General features: G+C 45.5%; 1 protein-coding gene across 4 annotated transcripts in view; it reads right to left on the minus strand.

Moving 5' to 3' along the window:
* GFPT1 (glutamine--fructose-6-phosphate transaminase 1) overlaps positions 1–16034 on the minus strand; it is a 56034-nt gene that overhangs the window by 17072 nt on the left and 22928 nt on the right. For all 4 annotated transcript variants that reach the window (XM_060251072.1, XM_060251074.1, XM_060251071.1 and 1 more), the window contains 3 exons: positions 14965–15128; positions 14077–14172; positions 13612–13709 (listed from right to left, as the gene is read on the minus strand). In XM_060251072.1, the coding sequence (XP_060107055.1) occupies positions 13612–13709; positions 14077–14172; positions 14965–15128 (358 nt within the window). The remainder of the gene's footprint in view (positions 1–13611; positions 13710–14076; positions 14173–14964; positions 15129–16034) is intronic.

A 16034-nucleotide genomic window follows, 5' to 3' on the forward strand; every position in this document is an offset into this window, starting at 1 on the left:
CCTTCTGAATTATTTATATTGCATAAACTATCTGCTATCTTGTCCATAGCATAGACCTCCCAGATTTTAGCATACCAGGCTTTAACTGGAGGAATATTGGGAGATTTCCAAAATTGGGCTAACACCATTTTAGCAGCAGCTAGTAAAAGGGATATCAGGGATTTATTGAGAGAAGTAATAGAAATACCTTTCCAACAGTCAAGCAAAATGAGTTCCAATCTTAAGGGTAAACTATAGCCCGTGATATCCTTGATTTTTGCCACAATTACTGCCCAAAATGACTGCACCCTCGGGCAAGACCACCAGCAGTGTATAAATGTGCCCACCTCTCCACAATTTTTCCAACATTTGGAGGATTGATTTATCGCCATATGGCTTAATCTCTGAGGTGTTAAATACCACCGGAACAAAATTTTTTGAGTTTGTAATTGTATATTCAATGATTTTGAAACAAACGAAGGAGATGACCAGATTTGTTGCCAAACATCCTCCTGAAAATTAATTGAACTATTCCTTTGCCAAATTTCTTGATAGGATAACAAATCAACAGCATCAATGTCTAGCAAACCCTTATAGATAAATGAAATCAGTCCCTTCCGCTTTAAAAAAGGAGATTGTAGCAAGGATTCAAAGAAAGTAAGAGGTCGATTGAAATTGTATTTCTTTGAGAGTGATGTCACCAAGTTGTTAATTTGCAAGTATTCAAACCATGGGATTTTTGTCCCACCAGTTTTCTCTTCTAAAGATTTTTTGTCGAGCACTTTTCCATTGGACAAAATATCCACAAACCTATAAAGATTATATTTTTTCCAAATTGGAAAAGACTTGTAAAAAAACCCCGGTTGAAACCAAGAAACATCCATAAAATGAGATAGTGGAGACATAGGAGGGGCTAAAAAGAGGCGGCGTTTGTCCCAAATCTGAAAAATGGCTTTAAGGAAAAGGTTGGAGGAGATATTAGGAGGTCTCTTCTTTGGAAATTCCCATAATGTAGATTGAAACGATTTGTTATTTAGATAGGTATCTTCTAGGACCTTCCAGCCTGAATTTAAATCAGCATCATGGTATCTGACAAGGCCTCCTAAAATGGCAGCTTCATAAAATTTATGCAGATCCGGAAGAGCCAGACCACCTGAGGATTTAGAACGAATAAGAGTTGCATACCCTATTCTAGATAAGCCCTTGTTCCAAATGTATCTTAAGAACGAACGACGCCAACCCACAAATAAGTCCTCAGGAATAAGAATAGGAATGGCTCGAAATAAAAACAGAAATTTGGGAAAAATAAAAGATTTAATAATCTGAATTTTTTCATTCCAGGGAATGAGTGAAGAATTTTTATTCTTTTGCATAGTAAGAATGTCCTTAATCAATAAATGATGATTGACTTTAAAAATATCTCCCAATTTTAAAGGTATATTGATCCCCAAATATGTCCAATATCTATCCATTTTTTTGAAGTGATAATTTGAGTAGATGGAATCTTGGAGAGCATCTGAAATTGTGATGGGATAAAGAATGGTTTTAGATGGGTTTACTCGAAGACCCGAGATAGAAGAAAATACAGATAATAAATCAAAGACAGCTGGTAAAGAAGTCTTAGGTTTTGTAACAAAAAGCACTAGGTCATCTGCAAACAAAGACACCTTAATTTGTTTCTTTCTAATAGGGATACCAGCAATAATATTGGTATTACGGATAGCATTAGCAAGAGGTTCAATTGCGATTGCAAAAAGCAGAGGAGACAAGGGGCAACCTTGCCTCGTCCCTCTGAAAAGATTAAATTCTTCAGAATCCAAATTATTAATAGAAAGAATAGCAGAAGGCGACTTATATAAAGAATGGATTATCTTCAGAAAATTCGGGCCAAAATTCATTTTCTGCAGTAAGGTTGTAAGATAAGGAACTTCAACGGAATCAAAGGCTTTTTCAAAATCAATAGACAAGATAAAGGAAGACTCAATATTAAATTTCCGGCAGTATTGAATAACATCAAGGACCATTCTAGTATTGTCCGTTAACTCACGGTGTGGGATAAAGCCCGATTGGTCAGGATGAATGTAGTTCCCTATAAAAGTATTAAGCCTAGCCACCAGGGCTGCTGTAAAAATCTTGTAATCGCAATTAAGGAGCGATATCGGCCTGTATGAACTAGGGTCTAGCAAGTCTTTGTCTTTCTTTGGAAGAAGAATGATTTTTGCCTGTGACCAAGTAACTGGAAAAGAACCAGACTGTACAAACTGATTACAGGCGTCCGCCAAGATGGGAGCCAACAAAGTATTAAAAAATTTATAAAATTCTGGTATAAAGCCATCTCGGCCTGGAGATTTATTGGATTTCATAGACTTGATAGTCTCCTGTATTTCAAGTGCAGTAAAAGGTTTGTCCAAAAGGGATTTAACCTCAGGAGAAACAGGCTTAATAACTGAGTGAGTGTCTAAAAAAGATGAAATAAGGTCTGATGCTGGATGCTGGGAGGAATATAGAGATGAATAGTATTTTTTAAAAACTCCTACAATATCCTTAGTGGAATGTTTCAAGGTACCGGATTTAGAACGAATGGAAGAAATAGCCATTGAGGATATTCTCTTTTTAACCTTCCATGATAGGAGTTTAAGGGATTGAGGAGTTCGAAACCAATATTTTTGTTTTATATAAGCCATTTGTTTTTGAATCTTGGAGACATCAAAAGATTCTAATTTTTTCCTTTCTATAAGAAGTTTTGAATAAGTTTTTTTGCTACCAAATTTTTTAAATTTCTCTTCCAATTTGGTAATGTTGGCAACCAAATCTGATCTAATTTTGTCTTTTTCTTTTTTATACGAAGAGGCAATAGCCAAAAATCTGCCACGAATTACAGCTTTAAACGAGTCCCAAACTATATGCTGAGGTACTCCACACTCAGTATTTAATTGAAAAAATTCTTTAATGTCTTTTTCAATGGAATCTGTAACCGATTTCATAGACAGAAGTTTACTATCCAATCTCCAATTAAAAGAAAAAGATCTTTCAGTGATTCCTGACATATAACCTTCCAACCATGCATGATCAGACCAAATCATTGGGCCAATGTCTACTTTAAAAAAAAGGTTAGAAATAGAATCCGAAACTAAAAGAAAATCTATTCTGGAATAAGTTTGATGACGAGAAGAAAAGAAGGTATAGTCTCTTTCTTTTGGATGCCTGCTTCTCCAAATGTCTGACAGATTATAGGATTGAAAGATTTGAGCTAAATCATTTTGGCCATTCGAATCTTTTGATTGAGACCATTTATTGGCAGATAGAGGTAGCAGGCTTTTTTGAGATCTATCTAAAGAAGGATTGACAACATAGTTGAGATCTCCTCCCAAAATAATGGGCCCTTTATGAAAAGTTTGAAGTTGTGACAACGTATCTTTAATAAATGCAATTTGTCCATCATTTGGAGCATACACCGATGCCAGAGTATAAGGGCTACCATTAAAGACCCCATTGATAAAAATATACCGACCCCTAGGGTCAATTGAGGAATTTTCAAAAGTGAATTGGACTGATTTACCTATTAAGATGGCCACACCTCTTGCTTTGGAGGACCCGTAAGCTTGAAATTGATGAGCAAAAAATTTTGACTGGAAGACCTTGGGCTGGTTACCCTTAAGGTGAGTTTCTTGCAAAAAAACTATATCTGGTTTCTGATGAGAGATGGCAGAGGCAACCCGTTTTTTCTTAATTAAATTATTTAGCCCATTACAGTTTAGAGATAGAAATTTCAAGTGGCACTCTGCCATAATTGAAAGAGGAAATAACCAAGGTTATCAAAATTATTGCAATTCATAGCTTTGAACCCAGGTGCCACCAGGATAGCTAGAGGCGAATCCTGTAGATCAAATTTCAAAGGTATGAGGACAGATTTCAGATCAAAGGCTTTAAAAAACTTCCAACTAAATCCATAATAATTCAATACAGTTATGCTGCCCGTAACACAAACAAAAAACCATAACCAACACCAGTGGTCTAGCATTAACAGACACTAGCCACTAACTCACCCTCCAACTCTGTTAACCCAAACTTGGGAAAACAACAACTATTTACTTAAAAGGATAAATTTGAAGCGGAAGTCTTCGTTACTGAAGACACCACACAACTAGCAACAACTACCAAATGGAGCTAATTAAAAAAAACTGAAGTTCTCCATTCTCCCTCTCTGCCAAAAATGCTTATATTTAACACTATCAACCCAGCAAAAATAAAATTTATAAACAGAATAACAGAGCCGAATGTATAGAAAGTTTATAATGAAAGGCCAAACAAAGCTGATCGAGTCAAGGCTAAAATGCCTAGAAAGCCACATATAATAAAACCTGTGCCTTTTACCAACTCAGGTTAGTGAATTAAAGATAATTACAGGCAAACTAATATACCATGTGTAACAGCATCAGATCTCGATCACAAAGTTATTGTAAGACTTAAGACACTATGATAAAAATACAATGAAACTTTAAACAGAACTATGAACGCTATTAAATACTGGTCTCCCCAAACACTCCCCACCAACTATCCTTCAGCCACTTATAAGCCTATGTAGGGAGATATGATGGTGAGGGAAACAAGTTTCCAAACCTTCATAGTAGCATAAGGCACAAACTGACACACACATACATTCCCTACCCACCCTCTGTCTCACAGATTCATATCCATTCAACAATTCACACAGGAAGGGAAAAGGTCCTGACAATTCATTAACTCATAGTAGAAAGAAATATATTGATATAAAACCCTAATCATACTATTCAAGTTTCTCACTCTGATCTACCCCCCCTCACTCACTCTCTCTCCCTCCCTCTCTCCCACTCCCTCACTCAACACCCAGCCTCCCCATTCCAGCTCCTACTCAAACCATATATTCCAAGTCACCCCATTCTTCCAATCATGCATACCCAATCAACCAAGAAGATTTCCTTTAATGAGTTGATTTGAATTAATAACTCCCTCACATTCATAACATTGTGTTCAAAAGATATAAATAACCAAAAAAAAAAAGGGGGGGGACCCCCCAATTTCGTATATAAACATTGCTTCATAGGCACGAAACAATCATCAGCATATTTCTAAGCCGTGACAGAGTTACACGTAGGCAAAGCTTATAAGTCAGCAGTTCAGTAGGCAAAGCTTATATGTCAGGAAAAAAAAAAAGGGGGGGGGGACGTCAAGAATCCACACAAAAAAGGGAAGATTTCTGCATAGCAACAGTTCCAGCGTTTAGCTTCTAGGAGAAACAGGCCGATCAGGACGGTTCATAGGCACACGACGCCATCTAGTGTCTGAAGTTATTGAGTGAACATGTGAGACTGCTTCTATAAGGCCGGTGGGAACAGGAAGATTCAAATCTCTCAGCATGCTTAGGCCTGAGTCAAGGCCTCCAGCGACAAACGACCGATCCTGTACAGTAACTTGCAGCTTGTACGAAGCAACCCATCGATATCTGATGTTTTCCCTGTTCAGGATTTCAATAATTGGCTTCAAAATTTTCCGCCTTTGCAAGGTTTCAGAAGACAAATCCTGTAGAATTTGGATGTTGTAATCTCCTAGCAGAAGTGGATTTATAGCCCGGGCTTTTTGCAGCAGCTTGGATTTAACTGAGGCAGAAGAGAAACGGACTAAAATGTCCCTAGGCAACGAAGTTTTCTGTGTGCGCAAAGGGCCAATTCTATATGCAGCCTCCAGGGCACAAAGATCAGATTCAGAAAAACCCAATGCCTTTGATAGCCAGGAGGCTATAAGAGATTTTAGGTCAGAGGGAGAGGCAGAGTTCTCGGGGAGCCCGCGAATTTTAACATTCCCCATTTTCAGTTGGTTCTCAAGTGCAATAATTTTATCAGTGGCCCATTCATCTCTTTTATAAAAATACTGAGTGTCCTCCTGCACAGCACATGCCATGTTAAAAGCAGAATCTGCAGTCTCTGCCACCTTCTCGAAGGACGTTTTGAAACCCTCCAACTGAGCAGAAAGGGGCTGGATCATGGCAGATATTTTGTCAGTCATATTTTTTTCCAGTTTTTGAAAAGCCTCCATTACCTCAGAACGAAATGAAGCTAGGTCTGCTGCTGTGTTTTCCCCTTCTCCCGACGCCATCTTGCTTGCAGGGCTGCTTGCTTTTCCTGAGGCCTTAGCCTTAGGCTTTTTGGGAAAATAGTCTTTCACAGAGTTCCTTGAGTTTCTTTTTGATCTGGATTTTTGACCATCTACTGTTCCCATACTAATTAAAGAAAAAAAAGAAAACAAACAACAACGCTGGGCGCTTGCTTAAGTGGATTTGGCAGGGGTAAGTAAGGAGCTCTGTTTTCAGGCGTCCATTCCCTATGCGTGCGACGCCACGCCCCCCCCTCATAGCAGACTTGACATACTGCCCCCCCTAGGCCCCCTCCCCTGCCGGGCGGCCTTGCGAGGAGGGCGATTCACATTTATGGCTCAGCAACTCGGGCCCCGAGAGGCTCCGGCACTCCCCCTTCGAGGGGAGGGTTGGTGAATCTTGCGAGTGCCACTTGGACGGCCCCGGAGATCGGCGCAGTAGGCTGCAATGAAAAACAGGGTGGACTTTACCAAGAGCAGGGGGAAGGTCTAGCTCTACTGTCACCGGGTTGATTACCCGCTTGATCTTAAATGGCCCTAGGAACTTAAAAGCCAACTTTCTAGACGGTTGTGCCAGAGGCAGGTTTTTTGTTGACAGAAATACAGAGTCCCCCACCTTCAAGTCCCAGACTGGCACATGGCTTTTATCATACTGTCTTTTATACGCCTCTTTGGCCAGCTTCAGGTTTTCTTGTATGGCTGGCCAACATTGGCTGGGACCTTGCCACCATTGCTCGAAACTTGAGCCCGTCAATCCCTCCCCCCCTGGCAACATGGGGATCGGCTTCCCCTCATACCCAAACACTGTTGCAAAGGGAGATGCTTTGGTGGAACTGTGAGCGCTGTTGTTGTAAGCGTATTCTGCGAAGGGGAGGAGGTCCACCCAGTCTGATTGGCGTAGGCTTACAAAGCACCGTAGGTACTGCTCTAGCACCCCGTTCACTCTCTCTGTCTGTCCGTCCGTCTGGGGGTGATAGGCAGAGCTTAGCCCCTGTTCCATCCCTAATAGTTTACAAAACTCCCGCCAGAAGGTGGCAACGAACTGAGGGCCCCTGTCACTTATGACCTTGTCAGGGATGGAGTGATGTTTGGCCACGTGGTCGAAAAATAAAGCTGCTAGTTTCTTGGCTGTGGGTAACTGGCTGCAGGGGATGAAGTGGGCTTGTTTTGAAAACGTGTCCACTACCACCAGTATGACTGTTTTCCCCCGGGAGGGTGGCAGCTCGACTATAAAGTCCATGGACACCACGGCCCATGGCCGTTTCGCTGTTTCTAACGGCTGTAGGAGCCCTGGGGTTTCCCCCCCCCCTCTTTTTTGCCATCACACACACCGGGCAACCAGCCACAAAGTCCGACACATCTTTCTTTAGAGACGGCCACCAGAACTGCCGGTGCACCAAGTGCAAGGTTTTGACATAGCCGAAGTGCCCAGCTAGCTTGGAGCAGTGACACAGTTGGAGAATTTCTTTCCTTAAGGTTTCCGGGACGTACAGTTTCTCTCCCTTGTACCAAAGACCATCTTTTCTTTTCTGCAACCCCTCTGGCCGCCCACCTCCCTCCCGTTCGGCCTCTAGGGCGATTCGTTCTTTGCTTAACCCACTCAATTCCTTTTTTCTCTGTGAGCGGGTGGTAACCATAGCCGCCACTTGCGTGGGGGGAATCAGGGAGTCTATCACCTCCTCCCTCTGGCTCTCATGCTGTGGGAGCCTGGACAGGGCGTCTGCTAGAAAATTGCGGGTCCCCGGGATGTGCTTCAGGGTGAAATCGAATTTGGAGAAGAAGCCCGCCCACCTGATTTGTTTTTCACTCAATTTCCTTTTCCCTGTTAGGGCCTCTAAATTTTTGTGGTCCGTCCATATCTCAAAGGGCACCCTGGCTCCCTCCAACCAGGACCTCCAAGTTTTTAGTGCAAACATGACAGCGAAGGCCTCTTTGTCCCACACCGACCAGTTCCTCTGCTCCTCCGAGAACTTTCGCGAAATGTAAGCACAGGGTCTGAGCTTCCCCTCCTCATCCCTTTGCATGAGAATGGCTCCTACGGCGACATCGGAGGCGTCGCATTGGACCACGAACCCCTTCCGCTCATCTGGGTGGCTTAAGACCGGCTCGCTTGTGAACAGTTGTTTAAGCCGGTCGAAAGCCGCCTGACAAGTCGGTGTCCAATTCAGCCTGGCCCCTGGTCGCTTTGCCTCTTCCCCCCTCCCTTTCGTCTTCAGGAGGTCTGTTAGGGGCAGAGCGATCTGGGCAAACCCCTCAATGAATGCCCTATAGAAATTGGAGAAACCGAGGAAACTTTGGAGCTGTCTACGTGTCCTCGGGGGGGCCCACTCTAAAACTGCCTGAACTTTGGCTGGATCCATGGCCAGCCCGTCCCCAGACACCCGGAAGCCCAAATAATCTAGTTCCGTGCGGTGAAACTCGCATTTGGACAACTTGGCGTAGAGCTGGTGCTTCAGCAGGGTGGCCAACACCTCCCTCACTAGTTTCACATGGGACTGTTCATCTTGAGAATAAATAATGATGTCATCAAGGTACACCACCACCCCCTTGTACAGAAATTTCCGCAATACATCATTTATGAAATTCATGAACACCCCCGGTGCCCCTTGCAATCCAAACGGCATGACCAAGTATTCAAATTGTCCCATCGGTGTGTTGAACGCCGTTTTCCACTCATCCCCCTCTTTGATGCGCACTCGGAAGTACGCGTCCCGCAGGTCAAGCTTTGTGAAAATTTCCCCCCCCGCCACCGTGCTTAGCAGGTCTTTGATGAGGGGGATGGGGTAGGCGTTTGACATGGAAATCGCGTTAATCCCGCGAAAATCAGTGCAAAGCCTAAGACTGTTGTCCTTCTTCTTTCTAAACAACACGGGGGCCGCGTGGGGGGCTGTCGCGGGTCTGATGAACCCCCTTTTCAAGTTCAGGTCTAGAAATTTACGCAACTCCTTCTTCTCAGCCCACCCCATTTGGTAGAGTTTGGCCCTGGGAAGGCTTTCCCCGGGGATCAGTTCTATCGCACAGTCTGTGCTCCTGTGGGGGGGTAGCTGGTTGGCCTCCCGTTCACTAAACACTTCCATTAGGTCGCGGTAGGCGTCCGGGACATGGTGCACCTCTTCCACCAGGACGCACGCCCTCTCCCGAGCGGTTGGCGCTCGTGGCCCCCATGCCGCTTGCCAAAGGTGCTGGCTGCAACTTGGGTCGGGAAATCTGATGGTTTGGGCTCTCCAGCGGATGAGAGGCTCGTGCTTCTCCAACCATCCCACTCCCAGGACCACGGTGTAGCCGCAGGCGGGCGCGATCACAAACGTCTCTGAGTCCCAGTGGTCCTCAATCCCCAGGGGGCACGGCTCAGTCTCTTGCGTGCAGGGTTCCCCCCCCATTACTGACTCATCCATCTGTTCAAAGTGCATGGGGTGGGGCAGTTGAAAGCGTTCCAACCCCAGAGCCTCCACCACCTTGGGGGAAATCAGCTCTCTATTACAGCCCGAGTCTATGAGGGCCCGGATCTGTAGGAACCTTTTTAGCTTTGGGTTCAACAATTTGACCACTATAAAGTACAACCTTCCCGTGGGTCTCACCGTTAGTGGTGCCTCCTCCCGGTCGACCTGCTGGCTGGCACCGTTCAAAGCAGGTCGGCGTCGTTTCCCGCCGGCTCCTCTTCCCACGCCAGCTCGGCCAGCTCCTCGGACAGACGCACCTCCTCCTCCTGCAGGTCCTCTTGCACTAGGAGCGCGCTGCCCTTCGCCGCATCCTTAGGGCGGCCGGTGGTCTTTTTGGGGCCGGGGGTGCCCGGGCGGGTGGCTCCCTGCGATGGGGCAGCCCCGGTGGCTGGTTGGGGGCAGCCGGAGGCCAGATGGTTGGGGTCCCCACACCGGAAACAACGTCGGGGCCCCCCCGGAGCAGCCGCCGCCGGCTTCTTGACTTTCGGTGGCTCAGCCTTCCCGGGGGCTGCTTTCGGCGTTCCCCTGCCGGCGGCTAGTGCTTGGCGCAGCATTGCCACTCGTTTCAGGTTGGTCTCCACCTCCCCCGCCAGCTGAATCCACCCCACCAGGGTATCGGGGCTGGCTTGCGTGAGCGCCCTATCCAGGATGCTCGGGTTCAGCCCATTGGTGAAGTGCTCGATCTTCATCACCTCGTTCCAATTCCGAGCCCGGGCGGCGTTGGCCTGGAAGTCGGCCGCGTACTCTCGGATGGATCGGGCCCCTTGCTTCATGTTCCGCAGCGCCGCCAGCGCTCGGGCTTCTTGCAGGGGGTCCTCGTATTGGGTCAGTAGGGCTTGCACGAAGGTGTTTACGAAGTGGAGGACCGGGCTGTTAGTTTCGCATAGGCTCACATACCACTTCTTTGCTGCGCCCCGCAGCTTCGACCCGAGGTAGTCCACGCGGCTCATCTCATCAGGGAATAGGTCCCCCCAGTAGTACATGTAGCTGTTCGCCTGGATCGCGAAGTAGTTCACTTCCTCCGGGTCTCCATCAAACGTGGCGTCCAGCTCCCGGCCTCCCCCCAGGTCTCTTTGTCTGACCGGGGCAGGAGGGGGCGCCGCTGGGGCTTGCGGGGCCGCTCCGGGTGGAGGGGCGGCAGGGCCCGGTTGAGCCGGGGGTCCCCGCGGACCCGCCGGGGCTGGCTGCTGCTGGCGAGCCCCGGTCACCCCCAGCGCTCTGCCCAGCTGCGCGGTCAGGGTCTGCATCTGGTCCTTGAGGTCTCTCACCGCCCCGTCAATCTCCCTGCGGACCATCGCCCGAAACGTTTCGTAATCCTCATCGGTCTGGTCCTTGGGTCTCGCCCCTCCGTCATCCGCTCCGCACTCGGCCCCTTCGCCTCCACTCCCGGGGTCTTGAGTCCCCGCAGCTCCGGCGCCTTCGCTCGTCTCGCCCGGGTTGGCGGCGGCGGCCTCGGCCAGTTGGACCCGCTTGGTGTGGCGGGTCATGATCGCCTCCCGTCGGATCGGGGCTTGATCCATCAGCGTGGTGGAGGTCCTTGGCTGGTATTGCCGTGGGGTCACCACCAGCTGAAACTGGGGGGGGGGAGGCCGCGGTCCTTCTGGCCGTATGGATGTGCCAGGGTGTCTCGGCCCCCTCCACTCTGGTTGGGAGTTCTCCGTTCTCCGGAGACTGTTCGGACATCGCATTTTCAGTTGCCGGAAAGGTTGAACTCCAAGATAGGGGAGTCCTTCAAAATGTCAAGTCGGCTGAATTCAATAACGAGTCTCTTGGTGAAACAGAGCAGCAAGTTTATTGTAAACAGAACTAGAGACCATGGCAAAGATTGAAGGACTAAAATACATAGGCTCTAAACCAGCATTTAAGGTATAGATGAAAGGAATTCCTACGGTGGGGGTAATCTATGCAACACATTTTCGCACTAGGATGCTACTCCCTTCGTTCCCAGGCCGGAGCCTCTCCCACAGAGAGCAAGGCTGGGAAGGCGCCCTTATCTTATTCACAGGTTAGCATTTCAAAGCAGACTACACAACAAAGGCTTCTCTAGTGAGGGGGCAGGAAAGTGAGCTAGCAGCAATCGGTGTACACTGTAAAGTACCCAGACTCCTTCACTTCAGAACCAAACTTAATACAGGTATTGAGTAATTCATAGCAGACTTGACACCAACCTCCATCCTGACATTATTAAAAAAAAGAAAGGAAAAGTAATGTTGTTTGACTTTTCACTTTGGGTACTCCCCCGCCCCACAAAAGTCACCATATCTTCAATCCTAAACATTGTTCAAGCATTCCCACAACTGGAGAGCCTTTGGAGTACAAAACTTCAAGGAAAAAAACTTATTATAGATTAAAACATAATTTACTTGATTTAATCAAGTTCCACTGCTTGAAAGGGTACTTTGATCTTGGTCCAGCACAGACATTACTTGCACATGAACATGACAGATGCCTGATGAAGGATATCTTTCTTGAAGTTTCTTAGATTATAAATAACCACTTCCATAGATCCTTTAGAAGTCACATGGTCCTTCTTTATGGTCCTTCTGCGTAACCACCCTCAGAGTGGTTGATTTTAACTGGTTGTTTTTATATTTTTATATTGTGAGCCGCCCTGAGCCTGCTTCGGCGGGAAGGGCGGGATATAAATAAAATAAAATAAATAAAATGTTCCCATTTCAAAGATGAAGAATTTGGCTTTGGCACTATGACAGGACCAAGTTCCAACAATGAAATTCCAGATACTTCCACATTGCCTCTCTTGCCATTACTGAGCCCATTTGTTCACTGATTTATTCTTGGTATTCGAAGAACCCTCTCAATCACTGCATTCTACTGCCCACCCTGTTGCTCCATTCCCCCCTCCCAGACCTTCTTTGTTACAATTTTAGAACTTCCAGTACAACTAACTGCAAAACAATGGTGTAGAACCCTGTCCCTCTCAGGAAGCTTTCACTTCCTCCACTCTGCTTTGCAGGTTAACAGAGTGGTCTCTGGAGTTCCTCTTGCCCCCATCCCCTGTGGGTATTGAGGGACTATGTATAGCCCCTGTCCTGAGCCATTTCTCCCCTCCCCAGTGTGGTCCTTCAGCAAGCTGAGGGACTGGTGCTCCTGCAGTCTGACTGTCAAAGTCAAGGTCGGGTCAGGGGAAACCAGACCTTACACATAAGTTGTAACATGCAATTTAAACTTTAGTCAACTTGCGCGATGGACTGTACTTTAAAAGCTCCTAAGTGCTGTATAAACATGTAATGGACTGCGAAGGGTTAATGCCTCACAGAACCAGAGAGCCTTGAGTGACTGACAGCTCAAAAGAATTGGAGTGGATACGGTCAGCTGAGAAGAAAGACTTTGAACCGACTGCTGAAGAGAACTCAGTTTTGAGTTCAGCCCTAACTGCGGAAAGCTTAACTCTGAATGAGGAAAGAGTAGCTCTAGCAGAAAATAGTTTCATAGCAACTGAGAAAGAAGAGTGGGTGGATCAGTGATGACCCCCATTTGGGCTAGAAAAAGGGACACATTTTCTAGAGAAGAGATTCCCTACCCAGTTGAAAGGGAGCTAGCTCAAAAGAGTGGAGTGTTCCCTAGACTGTTCAGATAAGGGATCTGGGTACTTGATACTGTATCCCTGCTTCTGAAACCTGAAGAGTCAGTTAAACTCAGGAAAGTATACTAGAGTGTTTAGGAAACACTGAAACAAAAGCCTCCCATCTCTAAGATTCTAAGACTTTGTGAAAAGCTTAAGAACTGGAAACATGTAAACTGGAGTTTGTGATTATAAATCACCTCAGAGTTATATTTGATTCACCTCAGACATTTTAACACTGTTTTCACCTGACTTTTCCCCCTCTACATTGAATAAAATATTTTATTTTTGAACATTATAAAGTCCCTTGTGTGCTGCTTCTATTTTCAGCATGGCATTCCATTATCAAAACTGAATCAACTAATGCACCTGAAGAACAAAATTTTCAGTTGTTTGGCCAGACAGTAATTCCTGTCTCCAAATTATCACATGTTAAATATGCCAGAAATGCTGCTTAAAGATCCAGGGCCAGCCACTTACTGCAACACCAGCATGGTAACTCGTCCCACAAGCAATAAGGATCAGACGACGGCACCTCTGGATCTCCTTAATGTGATCTTTCAAGCCCCCAAGATTAACTGTTACAAATATAGACAGAACGGTTTAGATATTATTTCTAGCACTGAAAATTAACTGAACAAAAGAGACAAACATGTATCAACAATGATCGTCAAAGTTATTTTGTTGGTTTAAAGATGATATACCCTTCCCCCAGCTAAGGAGAAAGGCCTGATATAATGGGTTTCAAGAGATACCACCCCAGGGAAGATAAAGAGAGAAAGGTGGCTAACTGTGCTTACTGACTATCAAGCGGGTTAGTATCAAGTGTAGCTCTACCTACTAAATAGCCTGTAGGAAAAGAGAAAGGAGACAATGTAACTCTGGCAGATGGTGAAAAAAAAGTATGCTTTCCTCAGCAAGAGTATTACAAACCCTGCAACTTACCAGTGTAGTCATCAAAGTTGACTCTTCCTCTCATGGTGTTAACAACAGATTCTGGCTGCTCAAAAATTTCCTTCTGCATAAATGAGCTGAAGTTACCTTTAAGAAACAAAAGCTTTACTGTGTGAGAAACACAACTGTAACTTTGATTCTGTTGATAACATCACCCCAGCACAAGATAACACAGTGTGTGTGTGTGGGGGGGGGCGGGAGGGACAATTTCACGGTTCTCCATCGTAAGGAAAAAACTAGACCGGAAGGCTGAATGTATAGTTTAACTTCTGCTATGGTGTGTAGTGTGCTAGTCACTGAACAAGAACTTACAGTCTCAATTATAGCATGGTGAGGGATAAACAGTGAATATTAACAGTTAGAAATCAGAAAGACACCTGGTCTAGAATGGTTTCAAAAAAATCTGTGTTAAAAAGTGATCCTGAACAAGTGGGAAGGGACAAGGAGAGTGCAGCCAGTTCCAATCTCTAAAACTACGACTTTACAGCCCACTGAGGGCCAGTCTGGAAACTAAAATATGTTTTGGTTACTAAGAGGAACAATGCTCAGTTCTACTCTCCATACTTAACTCCCAAGTGGCAGGAAGTGGTCTCCCATTTAAGTGGAGGAAATCCACAACATAGGGTTCCCTAAAGTGTGGTGGCAGCCTCCCCCCCTCCACTAAGTGCCAAAAGGAAGCCTGCCAGAGATATGAAGGGGCAAACAGTCCCTTCTGCCTGGTCCCTCTCACACATGGCCAAGCCTGGCTGAAAGGAAATAAAGAATCCATGGCTGAGAGAGCAAGTACACAGCAGGCCAAAAAACAGAAGGGCTACAAAGGAGACTGGGACTATCTCACAGGGATTGGCTGTTTGGAAAGTCCTGGTCACAAAAGCATACCCTTCATGATCTGCTGAAGTTCCATCTGCAAGGTCTGAACAGCACGGCCAGGATGATCACCAGCTGTGCGTTTGATTCGATGGATGGAGAGACGGCCGTCCACAACAGCTGCCACATCATCATCTTCTAGAAAAATCACTCTGTTGGTGTGTTCAATAACTGCACTATAAAAAAGTTGAGAATGGTGCCAAATGATGGGAGTGATAAGGAAGCTAAAGCAACCACTGATGACAGTAGTAACCACTGATGATGATGCAGTCTACAGTCTAATATGGGGTTTTCAGATCCCATACAATTCATCAAGACCCCAGGTCATTTTCGATGAAAAACACATGATCACATATCTGCTCTATGATTTATAATAATTCCTCCATCTGAAAACATACCAGATGCTAGAGATGTTCATAAACTAGGCTAGTAAACTAGACCTTCCTCAGCATAAAATTTTTCCTGCTGTTTTACATGAGATAGAATGTGTTTGCCACACTGGTTTCCCATGTTGTCTTTGAGAACTTCAGAGTGACGTCCTTATAACTCCTATAAGATAGGCTAAACATGAAGTTTATCTATGGATGCACTATAGCACTATTGTTTGCTATATAAATTACCACTAATCCCTACTGCACTCCAGTAGTCCACTAATTAAAGACTGGTTTGCATATGTAGGATAATGTAATGGTAGAGCTCTAAGATAGTAAAACAAACTGCCACCAGTGTGTGTGTGGGGGGGCGGGGCTGGTTTCAGCTTTGAACATTCCAAGGCATAAAAAACTCCATGCAAACAAAAAATTAGTACAGCAGAGAAAAGGTTGAGATCTCCTGTTCTTGGCCTACTATGTTAATTTTCACCTGCAGGGAGCTTTTTAAACATATGGGATCATTACAAAATGTGGTGCTCCATACGCAACCTGAAGTGGTAGAAACCACTGTACCACAAGCTAGGGCTCTTCCACCCCATTCCCATCTCATTTTCCCACATGGGCCAATCAAACCTAACTCTCAGGTGATATGTGTCATGTTCCAATAGCATAAACTGCACACTGATAAAGAACCTTTGGTTCATGCTATAT

The sequence above is a fragment of the Heteronotia binoei genome, chromosome 12, assembly GCF_032191835.1.
Source record: "Heteronotia binoei isolate CCM8104 ecotype False Entrance Well chromosome 12, APGP_CSIRO_Hbin_v1, whole genome shotgun sequence".
Lineage (NCBI taxonomy): Eukaryota > Metazoa > Chordata > Lepidosauria > Squamata > Gekkonidae > Heteronotia > Heteronotia binoei.